Source organism: Crocuta crocuta, unplaced genomic scaffold (assembly GCF_008692635.1).
Source record: "Crocuta crocuta isolate KB4526 unplaced genomic scaffold, BGI_CrCroc_1.0 scaffold41, whole genome shotgun sequence".
Classification (NCBI taxonomy): Eukaryota; Metazoa; Chordata; class Mammalia; order Carnivora; family Hyaenidae; genus Crocuta; species Crocuta crocuta.
This window is the reverse complement of record NW_027529428.1, coordinates 12358491-12383778: the sequence shown is the minus strand read 5'-3', so window position 1 is coordinate 12383778 and position 25288 is coordinate 12358491. Positions and strand designations below refer to the sequence as shown.

Below are 25288 nucleotides of genomic sequence, written 5' to 3'. Positions count from 1 at the left end.
AGAAAGATCACTTAGTCCTTGGAAGACAGGGAGGGGGAAAATCACAAGAAGGGGTACCGGGGAGGTCATGAGGAAGGTAGAGGGAGTGTAAGCTACTCAGGATGCAGGGTGGAATCTGGACAGATCGGGTTCTAGAGGCTTCTCTAAGCCAGGCGCACTCCCAGTGCTCGGATGCCCCTCGGCCGGGCCGAATCGCTGTCCTTTATCCCGGGAAGAGGACTCCCTTGCCCCGAACTCACCTCTTTTGACTCTCAACTCTGAATATCGGCTTGTAGAGTTCTGGAATTTTCCGCTCGATCATTGGCCTGAGGTTCTCTTTCAGCTTGTTGTAATTCTTTTTGAGTTCCTGCTGATATTCCCTCTGGTCCGCCGTGATGAGACGTTTATTTTTCTCCACGGCCTCGCCGCACCTGAGATACACACACAACAGGGCAGAGAGGGGAATGAGGCTGGATCTCACAGGGGTCTGAAGTGCTTAGCTATCATCGAACATTCCTCCAGTGTGTCGAAGGGTGTTTGCAAGCTGGGTGGCCTGTCAGGACGGCCTTCTGGGCTGCACCTCAGATTTAAGGAATCGGCATCTCTACGGAGTGAGCCGGGTGATCTTGACGCTGTAAGTGGCTCCGTGCTGGGCACCATACAAGGAGGCTTCCATACATTGTCTGGTTAACCTCTCCAACGAATCTGGAAGGTCTGTGTCTTTGTCTCTGAGGCTCAGCCATGCCAAGATAACGCTGTGAGGAAGTGGTGGGTCCAGGTTTCAGACCCATGGTTGTGCCAGAATAGAGCCTGTTACATGGGGGGGCGCCTGGGTGGCGTTGTTGGTTGGACGCCCCACTTCAGCTCGGGTCATGATCTCAGGGTTCGTGGGTTTGAGCCCCACGTCGGGCTCTGTGCTGACAGCTGAGAGCCTGGAGCCTGGTTCTGATTCTGTGTCTCCCTCTCTCTCTGCCCTTCCCCTACTCACACTCTCTGTTTCAAAAATAAATAAACATTAAAAACATTTAAAAATATAGTTACTAAAACAAAGTCGCAATGGACAAGTTAAAAAATATACCAGACAAAAATGGAGAACACAGGGCCTGTATGATGGATCGAAGGAGATCACCAAAGAAATTAAAAAAAAAAAAAAATTAAAAATATTAAACAATGGTTAAGGGGCGCCTGGTTGGCTCAGTCGGTTAAGCATCTGGCTCTTGGTTTCAACTCAAGTCATGATTTCAGGGTGTGTGAGAGTGAGGCGCCTGCTTGGAACCCTCTCACCGCTCCTCCCCCACTCGCTCTGTCTCTCAAAATAAATCAACTTAAAAAGAAAAGAGATCACAGCTGAAGGTTTTCCAGAATCGCAAACAGACACAAACCCTCTCTTGCACAAAAGCAGATCCACCGTGGGGAAACTGTAGAGCAGCAGAGAGAAAATCGTCACGACGCATTGTGTTGCTCTAACTTGTCGACACTGAAGCCTAGCGGTTTCCTGGCCTCTCACAGTATACACTATGTTCCGAAGAAGAAAATCATGTTCTTTCAACATGGTAAAGTCTTGCCTTGTATGTTACACTGTTCTGCACACGGAAACTTACAAATCGGCAAACGAGGGCAACATCATGGGTGAAACTTAGCTGACATTCCGAAATTAGTAACCGTCTTTATGATCCTTCAGACGATGGGTTTCTGGGGTGGTTTGCACGGTTTTCCCTCTAGCGGTGTTGAATCTGGGTGAAGTCACGGGGACACCCACACCTTGTTTACACGCCGTTGGTATTAGCACTGAACACATTTTCAGGATAACCGTCAAAGGTGAAGAGGGTGGAATGTGGCTGAGGGACAGGGGAAAGCTACCTGGCCCCGGGGAAAAAATAAGCCCACGACCACCGCTTCCCCCTGGAATTAGCCCGTGGCGGAAGGACGTGGTAACTCAGACAGAAGCCAAAAGAACTCCCCTAACTGGATCTTCACCTGCCTTTTAAGTTTGGCATTAATTGAAGCAAACTGTAGGATGTCTGAGGTAGCATGTCCAGGGCTTCGAGAAGGGGTGGGAAGGGGAGGCGTATAACCTCTGAATCCTGAGAAATCCATGTCATCCCTTATTACTATTATTTTTTATTGCTTCTTAACTAACAGTTACGTGAGCTACCACCATGTGAAAAATAAAATCAGCGTCAGGATGACTTCCAGGCCGCAGTGTGCAGCGGTGACGGACTACGAGAGGCCTGTGGAAGCCGACTGTGTACCTGGGAATGTCTCTGAAAACCTGAGGTGGGGAGTTAGTCTTTGTGGTCAGAAGTGGTACGAGCTAGGCTGGAATAGGCCGGCTGCGTACCATGCGCTCCAGACGTGCTGACACGCTTTCCCTGCAGACAGAGCTGGAGCCCAGTTGCTGTACGTTAGCATAAGGACTTAAGCACAGAAGTCCTCAGTCTTCTCATCTGTAAAATGGGAATGATAATCTCTTACAACATCCTAGGGCTGATGGGTCGGCTAAGGGAGAAGCTGTGACAGATCGTATTTTTCAAAAATGGTCACAGCAGTTGCTGCCCATCCTACGTGCTCTTCCAGAACCTTGTGACACTTCCATCAAAGGGCAGGTGGTCCTGTGTGGCTGCCCCAGCGAACACGGTGCCGCAGAGGTGATGCTCTGTGGTGCGGCGTGCCTTCTGCTTGCCTGTGTCTCTTGGGACATGCGTCTTGGGAATCCTGTGTGAGTATTTTTCAGCGCAGACGGTGAGGAAGCCTTCAGGTAATTCAGGCCCCGGCACTGTCTGGCAGCCACTGAGAGGTGAGCAAAGGCCACCAGCTGAGACCCTGACCCCTAGAACCACATACACAATAAGTAAAAGTTGTCCTTTTAAGCCACTACGTTTTCAGGTAGCTTGTTACACCACAATAAATAAACGCAGTGTTATATGTGAGTGATGCGTCACTAAATTCTACTCCTGAAGCCATTGTTAAACTGTTAACTGACTTAGATTTAAATAAAAAATTTAAAAAAATAAACAGTGTTTTAAAAAGGTAAATCTCTGAATGGGCGGGGTGAAAATTTTCTAGCTTTTGTAGTAGTAATATTAATTTATATTCTAACAAATTTTAAATACTGTTTATATTTTAATGTTTGTTTATTTTTGAAAGGAGGAGAGATGGAGCATGAGCAGGGGAGGGGCAGAGAGAGAGGGAGACACAGAATCCGAAGCAGGCTCCAGGCTCTGAGCTGTCAGCACAGAGCCCAACGCGGGGCTCGAACCCACAAACCGCGATCATCACCTGAGCTGAAGCTTAATCAGACGGTACCACCCAGGCACTGCCATAACTCATTTTAAATGAAGGTATGTGCCAAGGAATTAGCTTTTTTAAAAAGTCCCCCAATATTTTTCTGGGTTTTTGTTCTGCACAAATGCACTAGTTACTAAAGAAAATGTAGCTTTTGTGTAATGTCAGAATTGCTATCAGATCCAGGGCACAATTCAAATATGAAAACATTAATAAATACAACCTCTGTGTGTGTGCCGTGTGGGTGATTGGGTGCATGCACACAGACACAGAGACACATAGACACACCCTGTCAGGCAACAGCAGTGCCTCACTGTAGGATCCAGTAAGTCTCCTCTATGCACAGCGAGTATGCAGATCTCTCCCCGGAGCCTGCGGAGGAGCGGGTATCTCTAATCTCACCGAACCCTAGCATTCTGAAGAATTCTCACCGAATTTAACAAACTTTCACTTCCGGCCTCCTTTACTCTCCATCTGCCTAATGAGTTTATTCCTATACTTAACATGCTGCTCTACGGTTCCGGATGAAAAGAAATACTGGTATACATTTTCCTGATGTCGTTTCCTCTCATGGGTGAAAGACCATCGCAGCCTTCAAATCATTCATTTTAGGACCATAGGAGATGATGCTGTACCTGTCTGCATTGCAATAGCTTGCAAGTCCATGCTCAACGATGGGTTCCTAGTTTGTAAGACCTATGCAGCCTGAACAGACTACTTTTTAAAAATACTTAGTCGTTTTTGAGAGAGAGAGAGAGAGAGAGAAAGAGAGAGAGAGAGAGAATGAGTGGGGGAAAGGCAGAGAGAGAACAGGGCAGAGGATCTGAAGCAGGCTCTATGCTCACTCATTCAGCAGTGAGCCTGATGCGGGGCTCCGACTCACGAACTGTACGAACTATGAGATCACAGTTTGGGCTAAAGTCAGATGCTCAGCCAACTGAGCCACACAGGTGCCCCCCCCCTCCCAACAGGCTACTCTTGATGCCAATTCTGCTGCAGAATTCAGGAGCAGAGAAGAGGCTTGTCTGATGATGGAAACTGCCAGAGAGACCATACCTTTGAAAAAGCCCAGATTTAGAATCTCCCCTTTACCAAATTTGAGGCAGGGTCTATTCTTATGATTCTAAAAATAAGTTATTGTGTGATATTAAGAATGATAAAGACAGTGCCAACCCCCTCGTGGACTTAAAAACAGTCAGCACATTGATGGAGGTGTGGGCTACATAGATTCAGAAGAGCTGACCTTGAACTCCGCTCTCTTGCTAGCTATGTGACCTTAGGCAAAGTCACCTCCCATCTCTGAACCTCCGTTTCCCCTTTTGCAAAATGAGGCTGGTGATAATACCTGTTTGAGATGTGAGGCACACACGGGACAATAAACATGCAAGCACTTTACAGTTTACGTGTCAGTTACTTAATCGTAGCCCACGTTTCGCTGCTCCACTGTAGTGGTTTTTTTAATGTGAGTGAGCATCAGAACCCCCAGAAGGCTTGGTAAAACAGACTGCGGGGCTGGGCAGATTCTGATTCAGTAGGTCTGGGTGGTGCCGGAGAATTCGCCTTTCTAGCAAGTTCTCAGGGAATGCTGCAGCTGCTTGGACTGGGGACCACACTTTGAGAACCATTGCTCTAGCGAATTCCCGGCCATTTTCCTTCTTACCGCATTATGAATTCCTTAAAGCACAGCCTCAGCTTGTTGTGGTGTCGATAGAGCTTTGGGTCAGCTGGAATCTCGGCCAAGAACACTTGGGCTACTTCCAGGGGTCCCTGTTGGAAAAAGCCACAAAACACTAGGACATTGGAAAGAAAACTGAATTGCTTGGGAGAAAACCTTGGAGTGAGTCCTTAGTTTGAGCGCTGAACACTGTAGCTAGTTTGATCACAGTCAAAACCAAACATCCAGGGAGGCCTTGAGCTTCTCTGGAAACTCTGATTTCATAGGAGTCTGGGGTTTTAGGAGAATGCTCAGAGGTATACATGTATGTTCCTAATCTAAGCTACTAATAATAGGTTCTTCATATGTAAAGGCAATACTACTGCATCATGGCGGATGTGCTTCGAGTTGCTTTTCTAAAAATGGGGACTGTTCTGATTCACATTCACTTCTCTGGCTGCCCTGCTGGTGAGCGCCATTCTGTGCATTTGCTGGCTTGAGTCAAGATACGCGTAGTACATATGTTGTCCGTGGCCATGGGCTTATAAGGTCTTCCATTTTCATCAAAGGATCAGGACTTAAAGCAAAGACTTCCTAATTATTTTCTGATCTTGGAAATGTAACAGTCGTTTCTACTCTGGGCTATTTCTGCTCCCTTGATAGTATCTGGACACAGTTTTTGCGGGGAAGTCCAGGTGCACTGAGTGAGGAAAAACTCTCGATGCTCAGGGAGTCTGTGAATGGAGGTACAGACAAGAGCAGATCTGGATCTGAAACTAAGGATGCCTCCTGGACAGAAAGTAGGAAGCCGGCATCCCCCTGCATCTGAAACTGCTTTAGTTGCGAGCTGAGTTTGGGAGTGAGGATTCTCCTGGGCTTGAGAACATCTGGCTTGATCCGAAGTGGCTCAAGGAGCCTGGTCCCTGGTCCCTGTGGTTGACAAGGCCCCTGGCCTGCTGGGCTCATCTGGTGACTGATGCAGGGGCTACACAGTCCAGACCCTTTCCCCTCTCCCCTGCAGACATCCTTGCCTCGGCCTCAAGCTCTGTAACAGCTCAGCTCTCCCTCAATGGGGCATGACTCAGCTCTCTGCAACAGGACCCAGATCTGGAACACACTGCCAGGTCTGGCCTCAAAGTGAAGACTGTTCTGTGAAAACGGGACTCCTTCGTCACGGTCCGCTCACGTCCGGGGCTTGTCTTCTACTGTGGGCTGTTACATGAAGCAGAAGAGGCCTCCTCAAAGTCTTCTAAGCCTCACAAGCACCAGGTCTAAGTTAAGGGGTACCATTTATGTGTGGACCAGACTCCTCATCAACCTCAAGGAAGGAGAGCACAGACATCTAATGGAAACCGAAGGAACAGGAAGCAGAGGAATGGCCGCCCACTGGCTCTGCTCACCTGGTTGACAGTCGCTCCGACAGAGCCTTGCAGCACCATCTGAAGCATCTTGGCATCAGGGGGCTCCTGGTTAATGGCGACTGCTAACTGGAGAGTCTTCTTCTTCATATCTTCAATGGCAACTTCAATTGGTGTCAAAACAAACTGAATACAAGACATAAGCATAGGGAAGTCATTGTCTGGTCTTGTAAGCTACGGACTAAGCCTGGGGCCAGGAGGGACCCGGGTCTGCAGACACGGGTAAGGGGACTTTCAGAATAATTGATCTGGATGGGTCAAGGGGAAGGCAGGGCAGTTTCTTGAACACTTCCTGGGTTCCAGGGGCTTGGCCTACATTTCTCACTGACTACTTTAAACAACCTCTGCATTCTGTCCATTTGACAGCAAAGGGGGGTTTGTCAAGTGAATTAAGTGCCCCCAAAATGACTCAGAATTTAATTGCAATGATGTCTGCATTCAAAATCCATGGTCCTTCTACACTTTTAAGTTTTTTTCCCCATCGTTGAACAAGTTACTTGACTCATCATTAGAAAAGGTATTAGAAGCACCATACTCAAAAGAATTTGTTTTTTTTCCTGCACCATAATACATGATTTTGGCATCATTTACGCCTTGTCCAACTCACCCCGAAGGTAAATTCCTAGTTAACAGAATTCTCTTCAGGGTCAATCTGCTGGTTGCCAAGTTCTGTGGGTTTGGGGTAGGATCCTTCCTGAAAGTCCTAGGTGGAGTTATATACCACCCCCTCCTTACTTCATATCCAAGTACCTCGGAATGTGACCCTATCTGAGACGGGCCTTTATAGAGGTAATCAAGTTTAAGGGAGGTCATAAGGGTTGGCCCTATGTGACAGATGTCCCCGTAAGAAGAGGAAATTTGGACACAGAGATACACGGAGAAGGAGAGGATAGGAAGACACAGGGAGAAGACAGTCATACACTAGTCAAGGAGAAGGGTCTGGAACGCATCCTTCCCTCACAGCCCCTGGAAGGAATCAACCCTGCCAACATCTGGACTTGGACCCTGGCCTCCAGGAGTGTGAGACTGTATGTTTCCGGTTCACAGTCCTTTGTCATGACAGCCCTAGCAATCTAACCCACTGAGGCTCTCATGGAACTAGCAATGGCCAAGCAGAGCTGTGAGGACTTTTACTGGGACCGTGAGTTTATTCCCGTGCTAGGCCTACCTGCCCTCGTGTTGAAAAGTCCAAGACAGTAAGAAACAGAACAGATGCCCTCTAGACCAACCTCCTCTTAAATGAGTCACTCATTCAGGACTTCCCTCGCCTCCCGCTCTCTGGTGTGGCTGCTGAACGCCCTAGCCGGTGGGCAGTGAGCTCAATCCTTTCTGCTCCTGCCCGATGAGGTATTTGTTCATCAAAGTTCACCTCTGCGTGTTCACCCACTTGATGACGCCTGTTATGCTTGTTATTTTAATGACCTAATCTAATTAAACAATGCATAAACTGATGAACTGTGGGTGTGGAAAGGACTAGAATTGTTTCTCCGAAAACCAGGCTGTATGCTAGGGCAGGACATCATGAAAGTGAGTCGCTATAAAGATTCCTGTCATGTTAGGTGTGCATGAGACAACTGAAAAAGGCTAGGGGCAAAAAAGTCATGAAAATCCAGAAGGACTCTGCCCTCATGCTGTTTAGCAAGGATCTCAAAGCTCCCCCTCTGCTTTATAGAGACGAGAACAGAAAATTACGCACAGCGTATTATGGGTGGGGCTTATACAAGAGAGACCGTGCTGAATCGTCACCCATCAACCCCAAACCACAGGAAAGGCTGTGCTCTGTATCAAGTGAAAGGCAAATACATGTACATTTAGGTATTTTTAGGTAAGATAAAATGTTTACCCTCTGCCCAATTTTGAGACACCTTCTTGATCGGTCCCATTACAACAGGGTCAGTCTTCTACTGTACAAGGAACCAGGGAGGAGAAACGGGTGCTTGGTGTCAGTGCGTAGATGAGGGAACTGAAGGGAACTAAGTTGCTTGGGCAATGCCACCGGAGGACTCTGGGAGCACAAGTCACCTGGTCTGCTTGTCTACCTTGCACGGAGCCTTTCTTCGAGCTCACCACCAGCTCACGGGGCTACTCGCGTGCTGATCCCGTCTCTCATAATTAATAACCCAACTGTAAGCTTCCAGACAGATAAAAATTCACTGTAAAGTATTTAAAATCTAAGCATCTATTTCATATAATCATATCACGAAAATACACATGTTAAATCATGTAGGCATGTCATTATATTTATATTAAAGATCTAAATTCAAAAGGGAAACTATTGAAATATAAAGTAGCGCTGTGAAACGTGGTGCGGCCCAAATGGGATGCCCTGGGGCCATGACGGTCAGAGGAAGACCCACCCCAGTGATACCCCAAGTGTGCCCCGTTTTGGGTTTTCACTGCAGTCAGCCACGAAGGAGCGTGGGGGAGGGGTGGTTGTCGTCCTGGGCAGGACACTCATGCATTCAGTGGTGACCTCAGTCCGGAGCCCGATGGCTCCGGGGGCCATTACCTCTTCCTTCTGGATGACGCTGATCCTGGTCTTGATGTAGGGGAAGGCGTGCATGGTGGTCAGGACGGTGTTCCTCCGGTACTGCTCGTGCAGCTCTCCCCGCGGCCGCCCCTCCAGGGTGAAGGGGGTGGTATACATGAACCTTCGCAGATTGAAATTCTTCTCAAAGTAGGTGACCCTGTCTTTCATCTCGTACTCATCAAAGTAGGGCTCCACAAAGGTGATCTGGATGTAGGCCTGGAGGGGAACAGGCGGGAGAAGGAGATGAGCCCGTCTGCAAACACCAGCCCCGGGGAGGCATGCCCCAACACGGCATGGCCGCACCGCCCTGTGAGGCCACAAAAGCCACAGCAGCTGAGAGCGTGGGGTCAGGCGTCAGGCGTCGGCCCTCCCTGCTCTGCGCCCCCAGGGACAGGAAGGGGTGTGAGAAGGACCGGGTGGCTCGCATGTGAAGTCGGATCTGCGAGCTGGCCCTCCGAGCTGAGGTCCCTCATCCACCTGAAACTCGGTACGCACGGTCGCGAACTGCGATTCAGAGCAGACCAGCTTTCCTTTCCAGAACAACTGTGACCGCTGGACGCTTCGGGGAATGGCCAGACTGAAGGAAACCGACAGTACCGAGCGCTGCCAAGGATGGAGAGGAGCTGGAACTTTCAGAGACGGATGGTGGGAATGGAAACGGCCCTGCCCTTCTCACGTTAGGTGCTGGTTTCTTACACAGAGAGAGGACACTGACCATATGACCTAGCTGTCCCACTCTGACGTGTGCACCCAAGAGAAATGAAAACTTGGCGTGCACACAAAAACCTGTATACACTGTCTCGAGCAGTAGAACTCGTAACAGACAAGACTGTTCGTGGGTTCGAGCCCCGTGTCAGGCTCTGTCCTCACAGCTCAGAGCCTGGAGCCTGCTTCGGATTCTGTGTCTCCCTCTCTCTCTGCCCCTCCCCTGCTCACACTCTGTCTCAGAAATGAATAAGCATTAAAAAATTTTAAAATAAAAATATACATTTAAAAAATTTTAAGAAACGGAATACCACTCAGCAATACAAAGGAACAAATTGCCACAACATGGATGAATCCCAAATGCATTGTGGTAAAGTGATAGCAGCCAGACCCAAAGGTCTGTACGGGTCCCTTATTACGAGAGGTTTCCATTTATATGCCATTCTGGAAAAGGGCAAACTACAGAGACAGACTGCAGACCAATGACTGTCAGGGGTTAAAGGCAGAAGGAAGGGGCATGGGGGGATATTTTGGGGTGATGGAACTCTTTGTGGTGGTGGTTACATGTGTTTGTCAAAACTCATAGAACTAAACACCAGGAAGGTGAATTTCACTGCATGTACCTCATTTTAAAATGCACACACGTGCACATACAATAAAGAAAGGCATTTATTAGGAAAGAAAGCCTCTTCGGGGTGCCTGGGTGGCTCAGTCAGTTCAGCACCCGACTCCTGATTTGGGCTCAGGTCATGATCCCAGGGTGGTTAGATCAAGCCCTGCATTAGGCTCTGTGCTGAGTGTGGAGCCTGTTTGAGATTTTCTTTTTCCTTCTCCCTCTGCCCCTGTCCTCTACTTGGACATGTTCTTTATCTCTCTCTATAAGGAAGGAAGGAAGGAAGGAAGGAAGGAAGGAAGGAAAGCAAGCAAGCAAGCAAGCCAGCCTCTTAAGAGAAAAAAAAAAAAAGAACGATAATGACCATGGATTCCCTAACATCCACCCACTGAAATGGACGGAGCACATCATTGACGTCCATCAATGTAAATCGCCCTTTAGTGTGATGAAATCCAGCTGTAATTCTGGGTTCAGCTTCTCATTTAAAACTCTCACAACCCACCATGGGCATTTGAAAAGAGGGGAACAGCACACCCTGCGTCAGGGACATCGCTGGCAATTCTACGCAGCCCGTGCTGTGGACGTCCATCTTCCGAGGACCCTGACACTTCTGTCTGAGCTTAGCTCAGCTCTTACCGCGCTTATTGCTTCAGGCCTGGACCAGGGAAGGTGTCTAAAGGGGGCAAGTCTGCTGAAATATGTAGAAAAACACACTCTTCTATTTGGTCAACTCCTCCCTACTTGCATCATCTCCCTAATGTCCTAGAGGACAGAAGTGAGGGAAGAGTTTGGACTCTTACTTCCCAGGCCTGCCAGATGGCAAATCTCCTCTGTCCCCCAACGTGTAATAAATACCTTGACCTTGCATTATTCCCAGCAGCTATGACAGCCTCATGAACACATCTGTCTAAGAGGTGGGCTGAATTTTAGTATGCAGAAAGTAAATGGGACAGAGGTGACACAGAATGATATGATCATGGCTGAAAGGCTCTTTGGAATCCTAGTACATGTAGCATCTTCTGAGTTACCCCAGTACCGTCTGATTTCAATTCTGGTTGAAGCCAGAAAGAAGCCATTCCGGTATCTGCTAGCAACCAAAGGGAAAAAACCTGGTCTTGTCAACGAAGAAAATAACGATAGCAAAAGACTTGTAGGAGAAAACACAAATTGTGCGACGCTAAATTATACCACAAGAGACTTTTATAACGAATGGCTAGAGGAAATAAAGGAAAAAAAGAAACTCTGCAAGATGTATATGGAGGGCCTTGGGGAGGAGGCCACGGAAATCAACATGAAGAACGAGGCTCTGCAGAAGCTCTGGCCGCAGATGTTCATCGAGCTGGTCAGGGACGCGGTCACAGAAATGCGCCATAAAAACTCTAGAGATAGCTGGGCCTCGAACTGGCGCTGCGTCCTGGGCTCTCGCTTCGAGCTTCGACCGGCGCCCCTGCTCTCGTTCGGAGGACGCAGCGCTCACTCAGGCCTCGGCAGCAGTTGCTTCCGCCTACCTGCAGCTGATAACTTCCGGTTATTTGCCTTCTTATTTTATGTCATGGAATCAAAGCCAAAAATATGTTCTTTTTTATGAGTGAAGAATAAACTTACTAATAAGTTAGTAAAAAAAAAAAAAAGAGGTGGGCTGAGTAGGAAGACAGCACCCATGGTTCCATGAGGAATGCATCTCGTCTTTGTCTGCATCTCCTGGCGCAGTTTCTAAAACCCTTGGAACTTCCTCAGTGATAGGAGTGTCTTTGTTATTCTAATGGGGTGACTCAAGCTGGGTGGGTCCCAGGATGGGGGTTGGTCACCCCAAAATCAAGCATGTGATTAGAGGGTTCTGACTTTGGCCTCTCCCAGGGAGGGGACGTGGGGGCTGAAGACTTGAGTTAAGTAATGTGGCCCATGAGTTAACGGATCGTGCCTGGACATTAAACCCTGGACACTGAGGCTCCGTGGTGCTTCCTGGCAGGTGGACGTATTGACCTGCTGGGCGAGGGGACGTGCCTGGATTCCACGAAGGGTGCACGGAAGCCCTGGGGTCTGTCCCAGACCTTGCCTTCTGTGTACCCTTTATCATAAAGCTCCGGGTGGGGACTGTCCAACTGTTCGTGGCACACCCAGCTGGGTCTGGGACAGAACACACCCTCATGTGAAAAGTGAGGACACCAAGGTCCAAGCTCTTTCCCTCATTCCCCCAACAGCACAGGGGCCCTACATGCAGCTGGAAGGAATGCCTGCCGCCTGAGGAAGGGGGCCCCTAAATGCCAGCAGTGACAAGTCTGCATCTTTTTAACATGTTTGAACGCGAGAGTGTAAAGTTTGGAGAGAAAGGCCATAAAGAACAGTGATGAAAAGGATGGGTTTGAGGATGACAGACTCTGCGCTTGAGTACTGGCTTTGACACTCGCATGATCCTGGAAAGCTGCTTATTAATTGTGTGCCTCGGTTTTCTCATCTATAAAATAGGTATAATAATAACACCCACTTCAAAGGGCTCTTGGAGGATGAAATGAAATGATGTAAATAAAGGACCTGATGCAGTACCAGGAACACAGTTGATGTTTAATAAGTGGTAGCTCTCATTATAGTTCCTGCCTTTGAATATGGCTTCTTTATGATCTAATCCAGTAACAGTTGAACCCTAGACAAAAAATTGTGGTTGCACTTAAGTGACTTTGCGAGCCCAGAGAGAGGTCATTTTAGGTTCTCGGGATAAGAACAAAGAGAATCAGAGCCTGACGGTTACTTTTTGCCCATTTCCCCATACCTTGTTAGGATCCAACTTGGTTTTGTCCACTGGAGCAGAGTCTTTTATCACTTCCACAAATTCTGCACCAAAACACTGACCATAAAATCCCTATGCAGGAAGAAACGACAGATGAGAAAAGTTACTTAAATATAATGCAACTCCTGGAAACTCAGAAGCAGCCTCAGTTTGGAGCAAGTGTTAGGAAGAATTTGCTCATTGATTATTGGAAGTCCTTCTGAGTTAATGAGGCAGGTTCAGCATTTCTGGAGACAAAAATAAAAATAAGGAAGTGCAACGTTGCAAACTGATAAACGCTTCCCCATGACAAGTATGCTTGAGGTCTGATTCAACCAGTGTCCTCATATTTCCTGAGCAGCTCCAGGGGAACGACACGATTTCCTCCTTGCCTTTTGTACCCAAGGAACTCAGGTCACCGGGCTTCCCAGAATGTGACAACCATGCTCCGCGAGAAGACAAAACATATACTTCAAGTCCTGTGTTGAAGAAACACACTGGGGAACCAAGTGGCCTGGGGTCAATTGCTAGTGTTCCTTCCTATGAGCTGAATGACTTTGGACAACTTACCCAACCACTCTGGGCCACGGTTACTTTGAGTCAAGTAGGGACTGAACTCTCTTGTCTTATTTGCCATGGATGGATAGTGTAAGGAGCAATTTGGCGACTCAAGTGTTTTAAATTTTACAGCCCTGAAAAAGCATAAGTTCAAAGCAATGGCAGGAGGGCATGAGGAATGAATCTTGAGCTAATTGTCAGCAGTTCAGGGAACCCAGTCACTCAGCCTGAGAGGGCTTTGTTTGGGGGGCACCTCTTGACTCTCCTCCTGAGTTCTAAGTGCTTGGCCCTTTCAATGTCTGCTTTTCTCACTCTTCTCTGGGCTGTTTTCTTTTTTCTTCATCCGTTCCTTCAGAACATGCTCTGTTTTTTTTCTGCTATATTATAGATCAAATGTAAAGAGCAAGTTTGGGCTTCTAGTCTATGAGACGGGACAGTGACAGCGACTGATAATCCACGGAGGAGGGCTCCTTGGTTCAGTTCAGCAGGAAGAGGGACACTGGGAGCATCTCTGTGTCAGAAGTGGGATGCGTTGTCCTGTGATACCAATAGGACGGCCACAACATTGTCTAGGGCTAACTCAGTGATCTGGCCAGATTCAAAGTCAAGGCAATAATCTTCAAACTGAAAGACTATCATTAAAATTTCAAGAGGTATAAGAAAGCACGTGACATCAACTGGCTTTGGTATAGTCTTGAAAATAAATAATCACCATATAAATTTATAAACTTTGATAAGCATACACAGAATCTTAGGGAAAATTTATCCAAATCCTGCTTTACCTTATGACTTCACCTAATAGCCTTCATATTATAAATGCAATGTGGAAAAGTTTTATATAGATCAACGATGAATCCGTAACTCTTCTTTTTTTTTTTTTGTAATAACCCATTATAGCTTGCTTTTGTGAAGTGTATAATATCAAGCACTTTTCTTACCTCCAGTCTGTGAGAGATTTCTGGTAGCTTGGTAATGGCAGGCTCCTTGTAAACAAATTCCTGCTCATCTAAATCCCCAAATTTGGATCCATAGAAACCAACTCGGAAGTAGGTTCCAAACATTCTCTTATGACCCTAGTGAGGAAAATAAGAAAACCTCTCTTTAGCTAGGAAATTCATGAGGATCTACTGGTTTGGAAAGGTCAGGGGTCTTTTACTGTGTTACAAAGCATTTTATTCCTATGGCTAATGTAAATCAAAATCACTCCTTTAAAAAAATCTAATGTTGATGGAATAAACTTTGGAAATAATCGAAATGACATAAAAGGTTTCTAGGACTTCTTTTAAGTGAATTTAAAAGATTCTTATATTTCCTGGTTGTAAAGTAACTGAAGCTGCTTCCTTTCACAGTCTGAACTCTGGCCCTGCCTATTCCCAGCCCCTCCCCTCCCCTTTGGTAGGTGAGAGCTACAGCAATGATGTACTTGAGGCAAATCCCTCCCTGGAGAGGAAGCAGGGCTAAGCGTCTCTGGGACAGGGTCACATTGCTGCCGGGCAACAGGGCCTGCCGCCCAGGGTCCCCAGCTACCTTGCTGATGATGCTGTCGAAAGCCTTCTGTAGCTTGTCGTGTGTGGACGTCAGCTTCCGGAAGTCCCTATGTGCTTCCAGGATGGGAATGACCAGCTTGTAGACCTCGTTAACCGTCTCGTACAGTCCTCCCTTGGAAAGAGAAGAAGGAAATCAAAAAGAATTGAATCCCTTGGAAAGCTAAGAAGAGCAAGCAGAGTTCAGTATGTGCTGGAGAACGGTTCCCAACTGGCACCATGATGTTTTCCAGCGCAGGAGGGATGTCTGAGCCTCTCTGGGATGGCTGGCTGGAGTGCTCACAGCCAACTAGACACATGCTAAATGGTGTTTTACGATGACGTTAAGTGGGCAAAAGGGTTTTCAAGGGATAAAAACAGACAGGAGATTGGCTACAGAGACTAGTAACTATTCAGGAAGACAGCTTCAGCGGGTTTGAATGGCATCAGGGGTCACCCTGCAGCCCGATGTTCAATGCGTGCCTGGAGGGAGAAGCTAGGATTCTAACTAGCATCCACTTCCTTGCATTTTAAGAGAAACCGGAAGTATATTGCACTTCCTCTGAATCTTGAAACAGAAAGCAGAAAAAAGCAAAGAGAGCTAAAACAGTAATTAAAATACATAGAGATGTAGGGTAGGACACTTGGAAATGAAAAGCAGAAAAGAAAGAAAAATAGGAACATAAAATTGGATCAGCTAAATATGGTGACATATTAGATATTTACATGGCTTACACCTGGGGGGAGGCGGGGGGTGAGGGATCACCAAAATGAAAATAGGCAAGAGACTTTCTTCCCTGCCCCGGATGTCACAGACTCAATCTACCTATTTTTCCTCTTATTAGGAGTGGTTAGACCCAGACTAGAGGAATGGGGGGAGTCGCAGTGGTTTGCGCCCCCACGATGCTCTGAGCTGGTCAGGCTCTGTGAGAAACCTGGGGACGACCCAGTTGCCAGAAAGGAAGACAGTCAATCTCTTCCCTCTCTCTCCTCCCAGTGGCTCTGCCCTGATATTTTTCTCCATGAGAGGGAAAACGAGGGCGTGAGAACACGCCTTGTCATTTGCGGTGTAACCTGGGGTGAGCCGCTGCACCTCTCTGCAGCCTAATTTCGACCCTGTTAACATGGAGATAATGCAGTGCAGCTGTTGCCCAGCCAAAGCGCTGGGCACGAAAACCAGAATACTGCAGCGATGAAAGCTCTCTCGGCTCCCTGGAGAGCTGAGGCAACTGTCAAAGTCAATCCGGGGTCACCCCACCCCCCCCGCGCACCCTAGCACCAGGCTCGGCACTAGGACTGCATCGCCCAGGCCAGGGAGCTCGCCCGCAAGGAGGCCCCTGGCCCTTTGCACACACTGACCGTGCTGAACAGCTCAGCCGCATGCTCCAGGAGGCCCACCAGGCCGCTCTCGGTGAAGTACCGGCCCGAGCACACACCGTCCTCATCTGGCGACAAGGTGTCATCAGACACTGCAGACTCCTCCAGCACGTTGGAAGAAATATTCTGCAAGAGATCTGAGTATAAGCCCAGGGGACAGGGGAGCCATACGGATGAGAGGACCGCGGGAACCCAAGTTGTAGCACTGAGGCACCCACGTCCGAAGGTCCTCGCCCAGCCTGTGATTTTACAAGGTCTCTAATTCCGCCCAGAGGAGGCTCTGGCTGCTGATGGTGCTGAAGGGACACAGAGCAACTGGTCTTCAAAACTTACAGCATTTTCTTTTTAAGCATTAGGACGTATATAAAGGACACTTACTTCAATGTAACAGCGGTTGAGATACTTTTGTGAAATGACCCTAGGGGACATCCAGCAAGGGTCATTTTTTTTTTTAAGTTTACTTATTTATTTTGAGACAGAGCGTGAGCCAGCAAGCAGGGGAGGGGCAGAGAGGGAGGAAGAGAGAGAATCCCAAGCAGGCTATGAGTTGTCAGCACAGAACCCATTGTGGGGCTTGAACTCACGAACTGAGAGAACATGACCTGAAATAAGAGTCTGATGCTTAACTGACTGAGCCACCTAGGCACCCTGAGGTCATGGTTTTTAAAAGGCAAAGACCAGGGGTGTCTGGGTGGCATAGTCAGTTAGGTACCTGGCTCTTAATTGCAACCCAGGTCATGATCTCATGGTTTGAAGGACCGGGACGCGCTTGAGGGTGTGGAGGCTGCTTGGCTCTCCCTCCCTCTCTCTCTCTGTCATTAAAAAAATTAAAGGCAAGGGCCAATTAACAGTTAACTAGACTCCTTGTTCCGACAGCCAGGTGAATGTGCGGAGTACGCTGCCACTGACTTGTCAGGCCAACAGTCCTATAACAGCAAGTGCGACTGTCCTTCCTCCTTGTGACGTGTTGATGGCAACAGCAGTCAGTTGTTACTGTTGTTTTTGTTCATTTTGTTCTTTTTTACAATTTTCCCTTTACACAAACCACAGAGTATAAAGTCTCCAGCAGGGAGTGCAGTAACCAGGGTCGGAGCTAGCGTGAACCAAGCGAGAAACCAAGGGCATAAAACTTAGGGAGGCATTCACTCTCAGGGTCCTGTAAGTGGCGACTCTGAACTTGTGTGACCCTGAGAGTGAGCACTTCCTTAAATTCTGCTCCATGTGCGCTTCTCTTGCCTCACCCCCTCTCCGGTCCTTGTGGTGATCTCATACTCTTGACATCTTAAGAGACTTTTCTTCAACCTCACAGCTGTGGAAGAAATGTACACAGAGCATAAAAGACATGGGAAATCCCTCCAGCTGACAGACTGCAAACAGGTAGCACATATGCCACTCTTCCCTATGCTTACACTCATGCAGGCATAACTAATCAACCACAGCACCATTTCTGTTGAGTTTGGATGCATAGTTGATCCTTGAACCACATGGGTTTGAGGTGCAACGGCCCACTTATATGCATTAAAAAATACATATTGGAAAAATTTTTGAGATTTGCAACAATTTGAAAAAACCCACAAACCAGGTAGAAATAGTAGAAATACCAAAAAGAAAGCAAGGAAGAATTAGGTATTACTGTAAGGATACAAGATATTATAAATACAGGATACAAAATACATATTAATTGACTGTTTTTGTTACCAGTAAGGTGTCTGCTCGACAGTGGTCTACTAGCAGTTAAGTTTAGGGGGAGTTAAAGTTATATGTAGATTTTTGACCATGTCGGTGGTACCCCATGTTGTTCAAGGGTCAACTATAGTCTCAAAATTTTTTCTAGCATAGCATTCCAGTCGGCTACTAATAATTGACCAGAGTTGGCTTGAGAAGTAAAATATCTGTGTCTCCTGGCCTGGGTAGCAAGATCAATCAGGTGAATCAACCTTATCAATCAGGGAAGAGACAGGTCATGGTCTTCTATCTGCATATCCCAGCCTGTACTGTAGTTTTAGGAATATAGGAGGCTCTCAGAATTCCTTGAGCCAGTCTTTTTTCCAAGCCTGGTCTTTCTATTATGATGTTTCCAGACTGGAATAACAGAAGGTCCAAGGGATTCTGCTAAAAGAATCTAATACCTCAAGAAATCAGTACTACTAGAACTGCATGCAATTTTCTACAGCTAGAGGAACAGATCTCAAGTAATGTAGCTTTATTAGCTGTAATCAGAGGAAAAGGATTCTGGCAGACTTCCCTGGCTTGGGGATCAGGGAGGTAAAAGTAACAGCAGCATCTGAGAATGTAGCTATATCTACGTTTGTGGAATAAACACTGCACTCTGGGGCACAGAATTTCAACGATCTCAATGCCTTGGAATTCAGTGGCCTCAAGGTTATTTTCCTCGCACAGATTTATTTATCTCCAGCTTATAATTCTTTTCCAAATAATTCAATTTTATTGGAGCAGAACAAGGCTGAAAAGGAAAGCACACAGTATTTAAAAAATCAACTCTGGACATCTGTGGTTAATGCTGTCCAGAAGTCCTTCATCTTTCTGTAAACTAAGGGACCACACTCCTGGGGTGGACTTCCACTCTGGTCCAGGCAATCAGAGTATTCCATTTCTCTGGCCATTATGATTGGTTCAGGGATGAACATGTGACCCTCTCAGAACCAATAAGATCCACTGAGACTTTCTTGGGAACTGCTGGAAATGAACCGTCTCTCTATTCTCCTGGTCTTGAACCAGGGAAGGCATTAACCTAAATACTTCTCAGCTAGTGTGGGAAACCTGTGCGGAATGAAGTGGACATAAGGGAAAGAAGATACAGAAAGTAGTGATGACATTGAGGTCTGATGGCCTTGCTTGGTGCTGCTCACCTCACCTCGCCTCGCCTCCCTCATGCAAGCTGATAAATTCCACTTCCACTAAGGTCAGTCTAGGTTAGGTATTTGTCACTCGCAAGCACATATTTCCAAAAATATCCGGTATGTCTCACTTGAGAGAAAGGGATTGGGTCATGGGCAACGACATAATTTGGCTCCTCTTCCGTAGCTGAGAACACCTACTTCACCATGTTCTACATATCATGAAGACCTCATACTTCACAGTTCGTTCTGCCTTCCCCTTCCCTTTCCTGATCCTTCTGGGCTTCCCACAATCCCCAGGTTAGGTCACATGATAAACACTCCCAGCATCTTGTACGTCTTTGTTACTTTTATCATAATTGTAGTTCAACGAGGAATCGAATAGTTATCTGATGTTGCTCTCCCTGGCTAGAATTGAAGTTCATGAAAATACAATAAATGCTCAGTAAATATCATCTAGAACAATAAATGAATGGATATAGATGTATTAAAAATAGAGCTACATGCCCCATGTAGAGGAAATGTGGAATTCTGTTGGTTCTAGAAGAACTATCCTATCTTGCCTTGGCATGGCTTATTATAAGCAAATCCACTGTATTCTAGGTGAAATTAGAATTGTTAAGCTTACCAAACATGAGAGTCAATAATGAAATGCCATTAAAACTTAGGTGATCAATAGCAAATAAAATACAGTAACTGTGAGGGGCACAGCGAGGGGTGGCTCAGTTGTTTAAACATCCGACTCTTGATTTTGGCTCAGGTCATGATCTCATGGTTCATGAGTTGGAGCTCTCATGGGGCTCTGCACTGACATCATGGAGCCTGCCTGAGATTCTCTCCACACCCCCCACACCCCTCCCCCACTGTGCAGGAGCGCCCTCTCTCAAATAAAATAAATAAACATTAAAAAATTAAAAAATATATAGTAACTGTGAAAAAGGCATAAAAGAATGTTAGGAAATGGTTCAGTTAATGAAATACGAAAAGAGGGTGATATAATTCAACATTAAGTAAAACACCTAAAGATTTTCTGGGAATTGAAAGAGTAGCACTTACAAAATTTATCCTTGATGATATCCAAATGGCCAAAATAAATGTGATGAAAGAACCAGATACCTCTAAAATGATTTTTATAGCTTTCTTCCACATGTATGTGAATGAAAATCAGATGTGATATTTTTATGATTTTTTGGAAAAGAATTTCACTTTTGGCTTTTATAACAAGCATTTCTGAATTGAGCATAGAGTTCGCTTGCTGAGAATAAAACGTTAGAATAAATATTATTGTTATCAAAAGCCATAAGAAAAGAGGGGTCAATAATAAGAAGCAAACAGGTGAAGAGGTGAACAGAGTTCTAGAAAATCCGAAGCTCCTGGCCCCCCAGCACCAGTTCCAGAGACTTCTTCTCGAAGCCTGGGGAAGACGCTTTGAATCATCCTCTCCCTCTGGTTCACACAGCTATCACAGAATTGTGTTGAAGAACAATAATGGGATAAAGTCTTTTATAAAATCAGTCACGTAGATGCAAGCAAAGATAATACAAACACTTCACTTGTAAGTGACTGTGAGTCTGGCTTGAAGGGGGCTCTATTACTGTACTATATTGTCCATGGTTTCAAGGATAGTCATTTCTGCAAATTATGTGTGTCTTAAAAAGGTACTCATAAAACTTTTGTTTTCTCTAAAGACTGTATTAAACTAATCAGCAAAGGCTGTCCAAGTCGCCACTGAGCATCGTGGCCTGAGCCCGAAAGTACTGATTCAGCTCCTTTTTTCCCTTCCCAGGTCGATGTGGTTCTTCCTTGATTTGGGACTAAAGGGCGGGACACTACAGAGTTGGGGGCTTTGGTCGAATGAATGGGCCCCAAGGGAAATGATTTCTCCAGGGTTTGGAAAGTGCTTTCACAGTTGTCCGTGTACTGTGCCAACTACACGTCTTTGAGAAAGAGCTTAAAGGAGAAAAAGAGAATAATTGCTGTCTCAGTTTCTTTACCTGTAAAGTGGGAGTTATAACACCTTGCCTGTGTGCCTGCTTCACTGGTCGATGGGGGAGGGTCGAATGAAACCGTGGATCTGAGTGCTTGGGGATGTCTGCACTGCCTATCAACTCTACATTTATTGTACGTAATTAACAAATACCCCAAACAAGATGTAAAGCGATTAGAAGAGGCAGATGTAATAGGCTGAAGCAGGTTTCTTTCATCCTTGGCACTACTGATTGATATTTGGGGCCAGATAATTCTTTGTGGTGGGAACTGACAGGCATCCTAGAACGTTCAGCAGCGTCCCTAGCTTATTATACGTGTCAGATGTAACCCCCAGTTGTACCAACCAAATATGTCTTCAGAGACTGACACATGCCTGCTGGGGTGGGGGGCAAGAGTGCTCCCCCCAGGTGAGAACCGCCGCCCTACAGGCAGAGCTGAACTTGTCCCCCACCTGAAAGCTGACGCTGCCCACGGGCAAGTAGCTGTGGTCTTCCAGCATGCCCAGGTACTCAGCCACGAGGGCGGCCGCGTGCACCAGGCACATGGCGGCCTCCGTGTAGCACTTCTTCTTCATGTGTTTCTCTGCCATGTTCTGGAGCCACGTCAGCCGCAGGTCAGGAGATGTCTGGTAACTCTTGGCAATTCTGAGGACATATTGAGAGGGTTTCAGGGCCGGCTGGCCAATGACACTCTTTTTCTGCTGTGTGTGGCCACTGTTCCCCCGTGGAATCCCCCATCCCAAGAGTTTCCCCAACATGCTCAGAACATGAGAGGAAAAAGCAAACATTTCTCAGTCTAGCTGTTTTCATTCCAGAGGTAGGCTGGGCTGGACCCCAAGACATAGCATTTAATTGAAGTTTTGTGGGGAAGAAAAAGACCTAAGAAAAACGATGTCTATTTTAATGGATATCTAGCAATTTCCTTCCTTTTCTTTACTTCCTCTCAAAATAATAACAGAGACAAAAGTACGACCCTTCTATGACCTCACATCAGAACACATTTATTTCTGTAAGTAGTTTCTCCTGAACAAGGACCATAAAACAAAGCTTCAAACTGTAAAATGAGACAGGATTTCTACACACAACTGTACATGTATATCTGAATAGAACTGGGGAAAAAACATATAGGAAATAATTCATATGACAAGAGTTCTTTTCTCTCATTCTTCGCTAAGTAGAAGATACTGTTGTAAAAGATACTTCACTCTAAATTAGGGAGAGAGTTCTAAAAACATGTACATGAATCAACCCACTCTGAATGGTTAATTCCTACCCATTTATAGGTACACTTTCAGATGTCATCCAAAATAGCGTACCCACGTGGCTTATGATAATTACACTAATGAGAACCGAAGAGTAACAAGGCCTAGACCCTTGACTCACACCTTTTGGTTTTATCAGAAAAGTTTACCTGTACATGAGATCCATAAGCATCTCAGGGTCTTCCTGAAATTCCCTCATTTTCACCGTGTCATATAAGATGCTATTCAGGTTGCAGAGAAGTTCTTCCACCTGCAAAACAGTATATACCTCTAAGCAATCCTGGCTTTGTAATCCACAGTAACAAGCTAGCGCTGCTTTGTCAGGTCAAGGGATAGCCGTGAACGTCCTTCCCTATGGGAGCAGAGCTCGCAGGTGTAGGGGAGTCTAGATGGATCCTCTGTGGCCTTCATCTTTTCAGGTCCACATGCTTCTGAGGCTCAGATGAGAGTTGGCCCTTGGGATCCATGAACGGGCCCTGAATCCTAATACTATCTTCCCTCTTTTTCTTGAAATGAACTTGAACTAGTTTCAGTTATTTGCAACCTGAAAAGCCCTAAACTGTACTCTGGAACATCATGGTTTTTTTTTTTTTTTAATACCAAATAGGAGTCAGCTTAGATTTCACACATATGTAATATGTTATATTATGCTATTCAGGTTATGTATACTATATATTATAACATTAATGTTATATATTACATACATATGTACACATAATATTTACATATTTTATGTATAATATATAACTGGTATATAATCATAGTATATGTTATATAATTACATAGTACCCCCCTCCACACAGATATGCACATATACACAGGTTTATAATTGGCTGATCCCGATCCTATGCCTATGACAAGGCATGACCTTCAATCTACCTGAGTGGGGAAAAGAGTGGCCTGCATGGCCGTGTCCTCTTCCGCATAGGCCAGGATCGTTCTCAAGGACCTTCTCAGGTACTCCTCATTGAAGTCTGGTGCTTTGCCCACCAAAGATGCCAGAGACATGGTTACCTGCATCTTTACCCTGGCGAAGTTCTGTAGCAGGAGAAAGATGAGATGGACCGAGTAAGAGGCACCGGGCTAGCAGACGATGGGAGGCCGCGAGGCCAGACACCAATGGCCCCACAGTGTCTCTTTTTCCCCGTCTCCACCATATCCTTTCCCCTCAATGAGACATGAGCTACACTTTCCAAGATCCATGCTGTTATTTAAATGGTTTAAGTGGATATTGCTCCGACATAAATCTGTCAGCTCCCTTTAAATTTTCATTGAGGGCTGGATGGCCGCCATGCTGCCCAGCGTGAGCTGCCTGCAAAGTTGGGTCTCAAAGATGTATCTTTCTCTGCCAAGATTCCTCTTTTGGGACTTGACTTAAACTGCAGGCAGGAACAGGATCTCCATGGCTACACTTTCTGAGAGTTTGGACCCTGGAGAGGCAGGGACTTTCTATTTCTCCCTCCTTTTGAGCCCTATGGAAAAATATGGCTACCCTGGGGGCCCCTGAGGATATTTCAAATGGTTATACCTAGCACATTCTGCGGGGGGGGCTCTGCCTTTTTCCCCAGGGGCCAATTTATCTTTTAATATCTCTTGAGCACCCTCATTAATATGAACACAATGTAATTTCCCAAAGAACATACCAAAATCTAGATAAACGAAAGCAAAGGTTGAGGGTTCCCCTCTAAAGCCGAATTCCAAAGGCTGCCAAGCTTCAGTTCAAAGCCAGGTGCAGGGACACCTCGGGGCTCAGTCGGTTAAGCGTCTGACTTCAGCTCAGGTCATGATCTCACAGCTTGTGGGTTCGAGCCCCGTGTCGGGCTCTGTACTGACAGCTCAGACCCAGGAGCCTGTTTCAGATTCTGTCTCCCTCTCTCTGCCCCTCCCCTGCTCATGCTCTGTCTCTTCCTCTCTCAAAAAAAAAAATAAATAAATAAAAATAAATTAAAAAAAAAAAGCCAGGTGCAGATGACACTGATCATTTCAATTCCTCTTCCACAGGTCATTCTGGCACCATTCACTCAGAACTGGGGAACAAGACAAACGCTTCTGAATTCTTAACCTGCTTGCTCTATTTCTTTTCACAGATGACAACGTCTAACCTACATACATTCAGTCATTCTTTACATTGAAACACACAGATGGAAACCACTCTCTTCATATTCATTGCTGGTCACACATTCAAAGGCTGCGATCCATCTATGTGGTCAACTGTTTTCCTTCACAAGGGACATGAGAAAATGGGAGCCTTGCCACCTATTCTCAACCAGTGCTTTGCACTGACTTTCTCTGCCGATTCTGGGGCCCCCAGCCGGTCTGAGCTCTTACGCTGGTGGCTCCAAAGCTGAATCTCATGAGGAGGTAGAGGGTGGCACAGGCTTGGCTCCGCGTCACGTCCATGCTGCTGCTACAGTGGTGTAGCACTCGCTGACACAGGTCTGCACACTGCTCCACCTCTTCCTCAAACAGCAGGTCCCCGAACTAGGAGAGACAGAGACACAGGGGCCATTAGGCGTCACCTGGCACCTTCACAGGCTTTCTGGACCGGGTGCCTGTTGAAAGAGGCGGCGTCTGCTGGGACAAGCAGAAAGCCCAGAGGAACTCATGCAATGCTCCACGGAGATAATGAGCTCCTTGAGTCAGAAGATGAATTGGAGCCATAGAGTCGACTTCAGAATTTAATTACGAACCGTACAACTAAGATCGGGGCGGCATAATTAAATTGCATCATGGTAGCCAGGTTGCAGCAGGCAAAGTGACAAAACTGAAGGAAC

At 46.4% G+C, this 25288-nt stretch overlaps 1 protein-coding gene across 2 annotated transcripts in view; it reads right to left on the bottom strand.

The window, feature by feature from the left end:
- Nucleotides 1–25288, bottom strand: part of DOCK8 (dedicator of cytokinesis 8) — a 167981-nt gene that overhangs the window by 3798 nt on the left and 138895 nt on the right. For both annotated transcript variants that reach the window (XM_077759423.1, XM_077759422.1), the window contains exons 35-46: nucleotides 24843–24995; nucleotides 23394–23552; nucleotides 22664–22764; nucleotides 21705–21897; nucleotides 16389–16532; nucleotides 15034–15165; nucleotides 14445–14579; nucleotides 12952–13041; nucleotides 8846–9082; nucleotides 6319–6462; nucleotides 4925–5031; nucleotides 240–410 (exon numbers count right to left, since the gene is read on the bottom strand). In XM_077759423.1, the coding sequence (XP_077615549.1) occupies nucleotides 240–410; nucleotides 4925–5031; nucleotides 6319–6462; nucleotides 8846–9082; nucleotides 12952–13041; nucleotides 14445–14579; nucleotides 15034–15165; nucleotides 16389–16532; nucleotides 21705–21897; nucleotides 22664–22764; nucleotides 23394–23552; nucleotides 24843–24995 (1766 nt within the window). The remainder of the gene's footprint in view (nucleotides 1–239; nucleotides 411–4924; nucleotides 5032–6318; nucleotides 6463–8845; nucleotides 9083–12951; nucleotides 13042–14444; nucleotides 14580–15033; nucleotides 15166–16388; nucleotides 16533–21704; nucleotides 21898–22663; nucleotides 22765–23393; nucleotides 23553–24842; nucleotides 24996–25288) is intronic.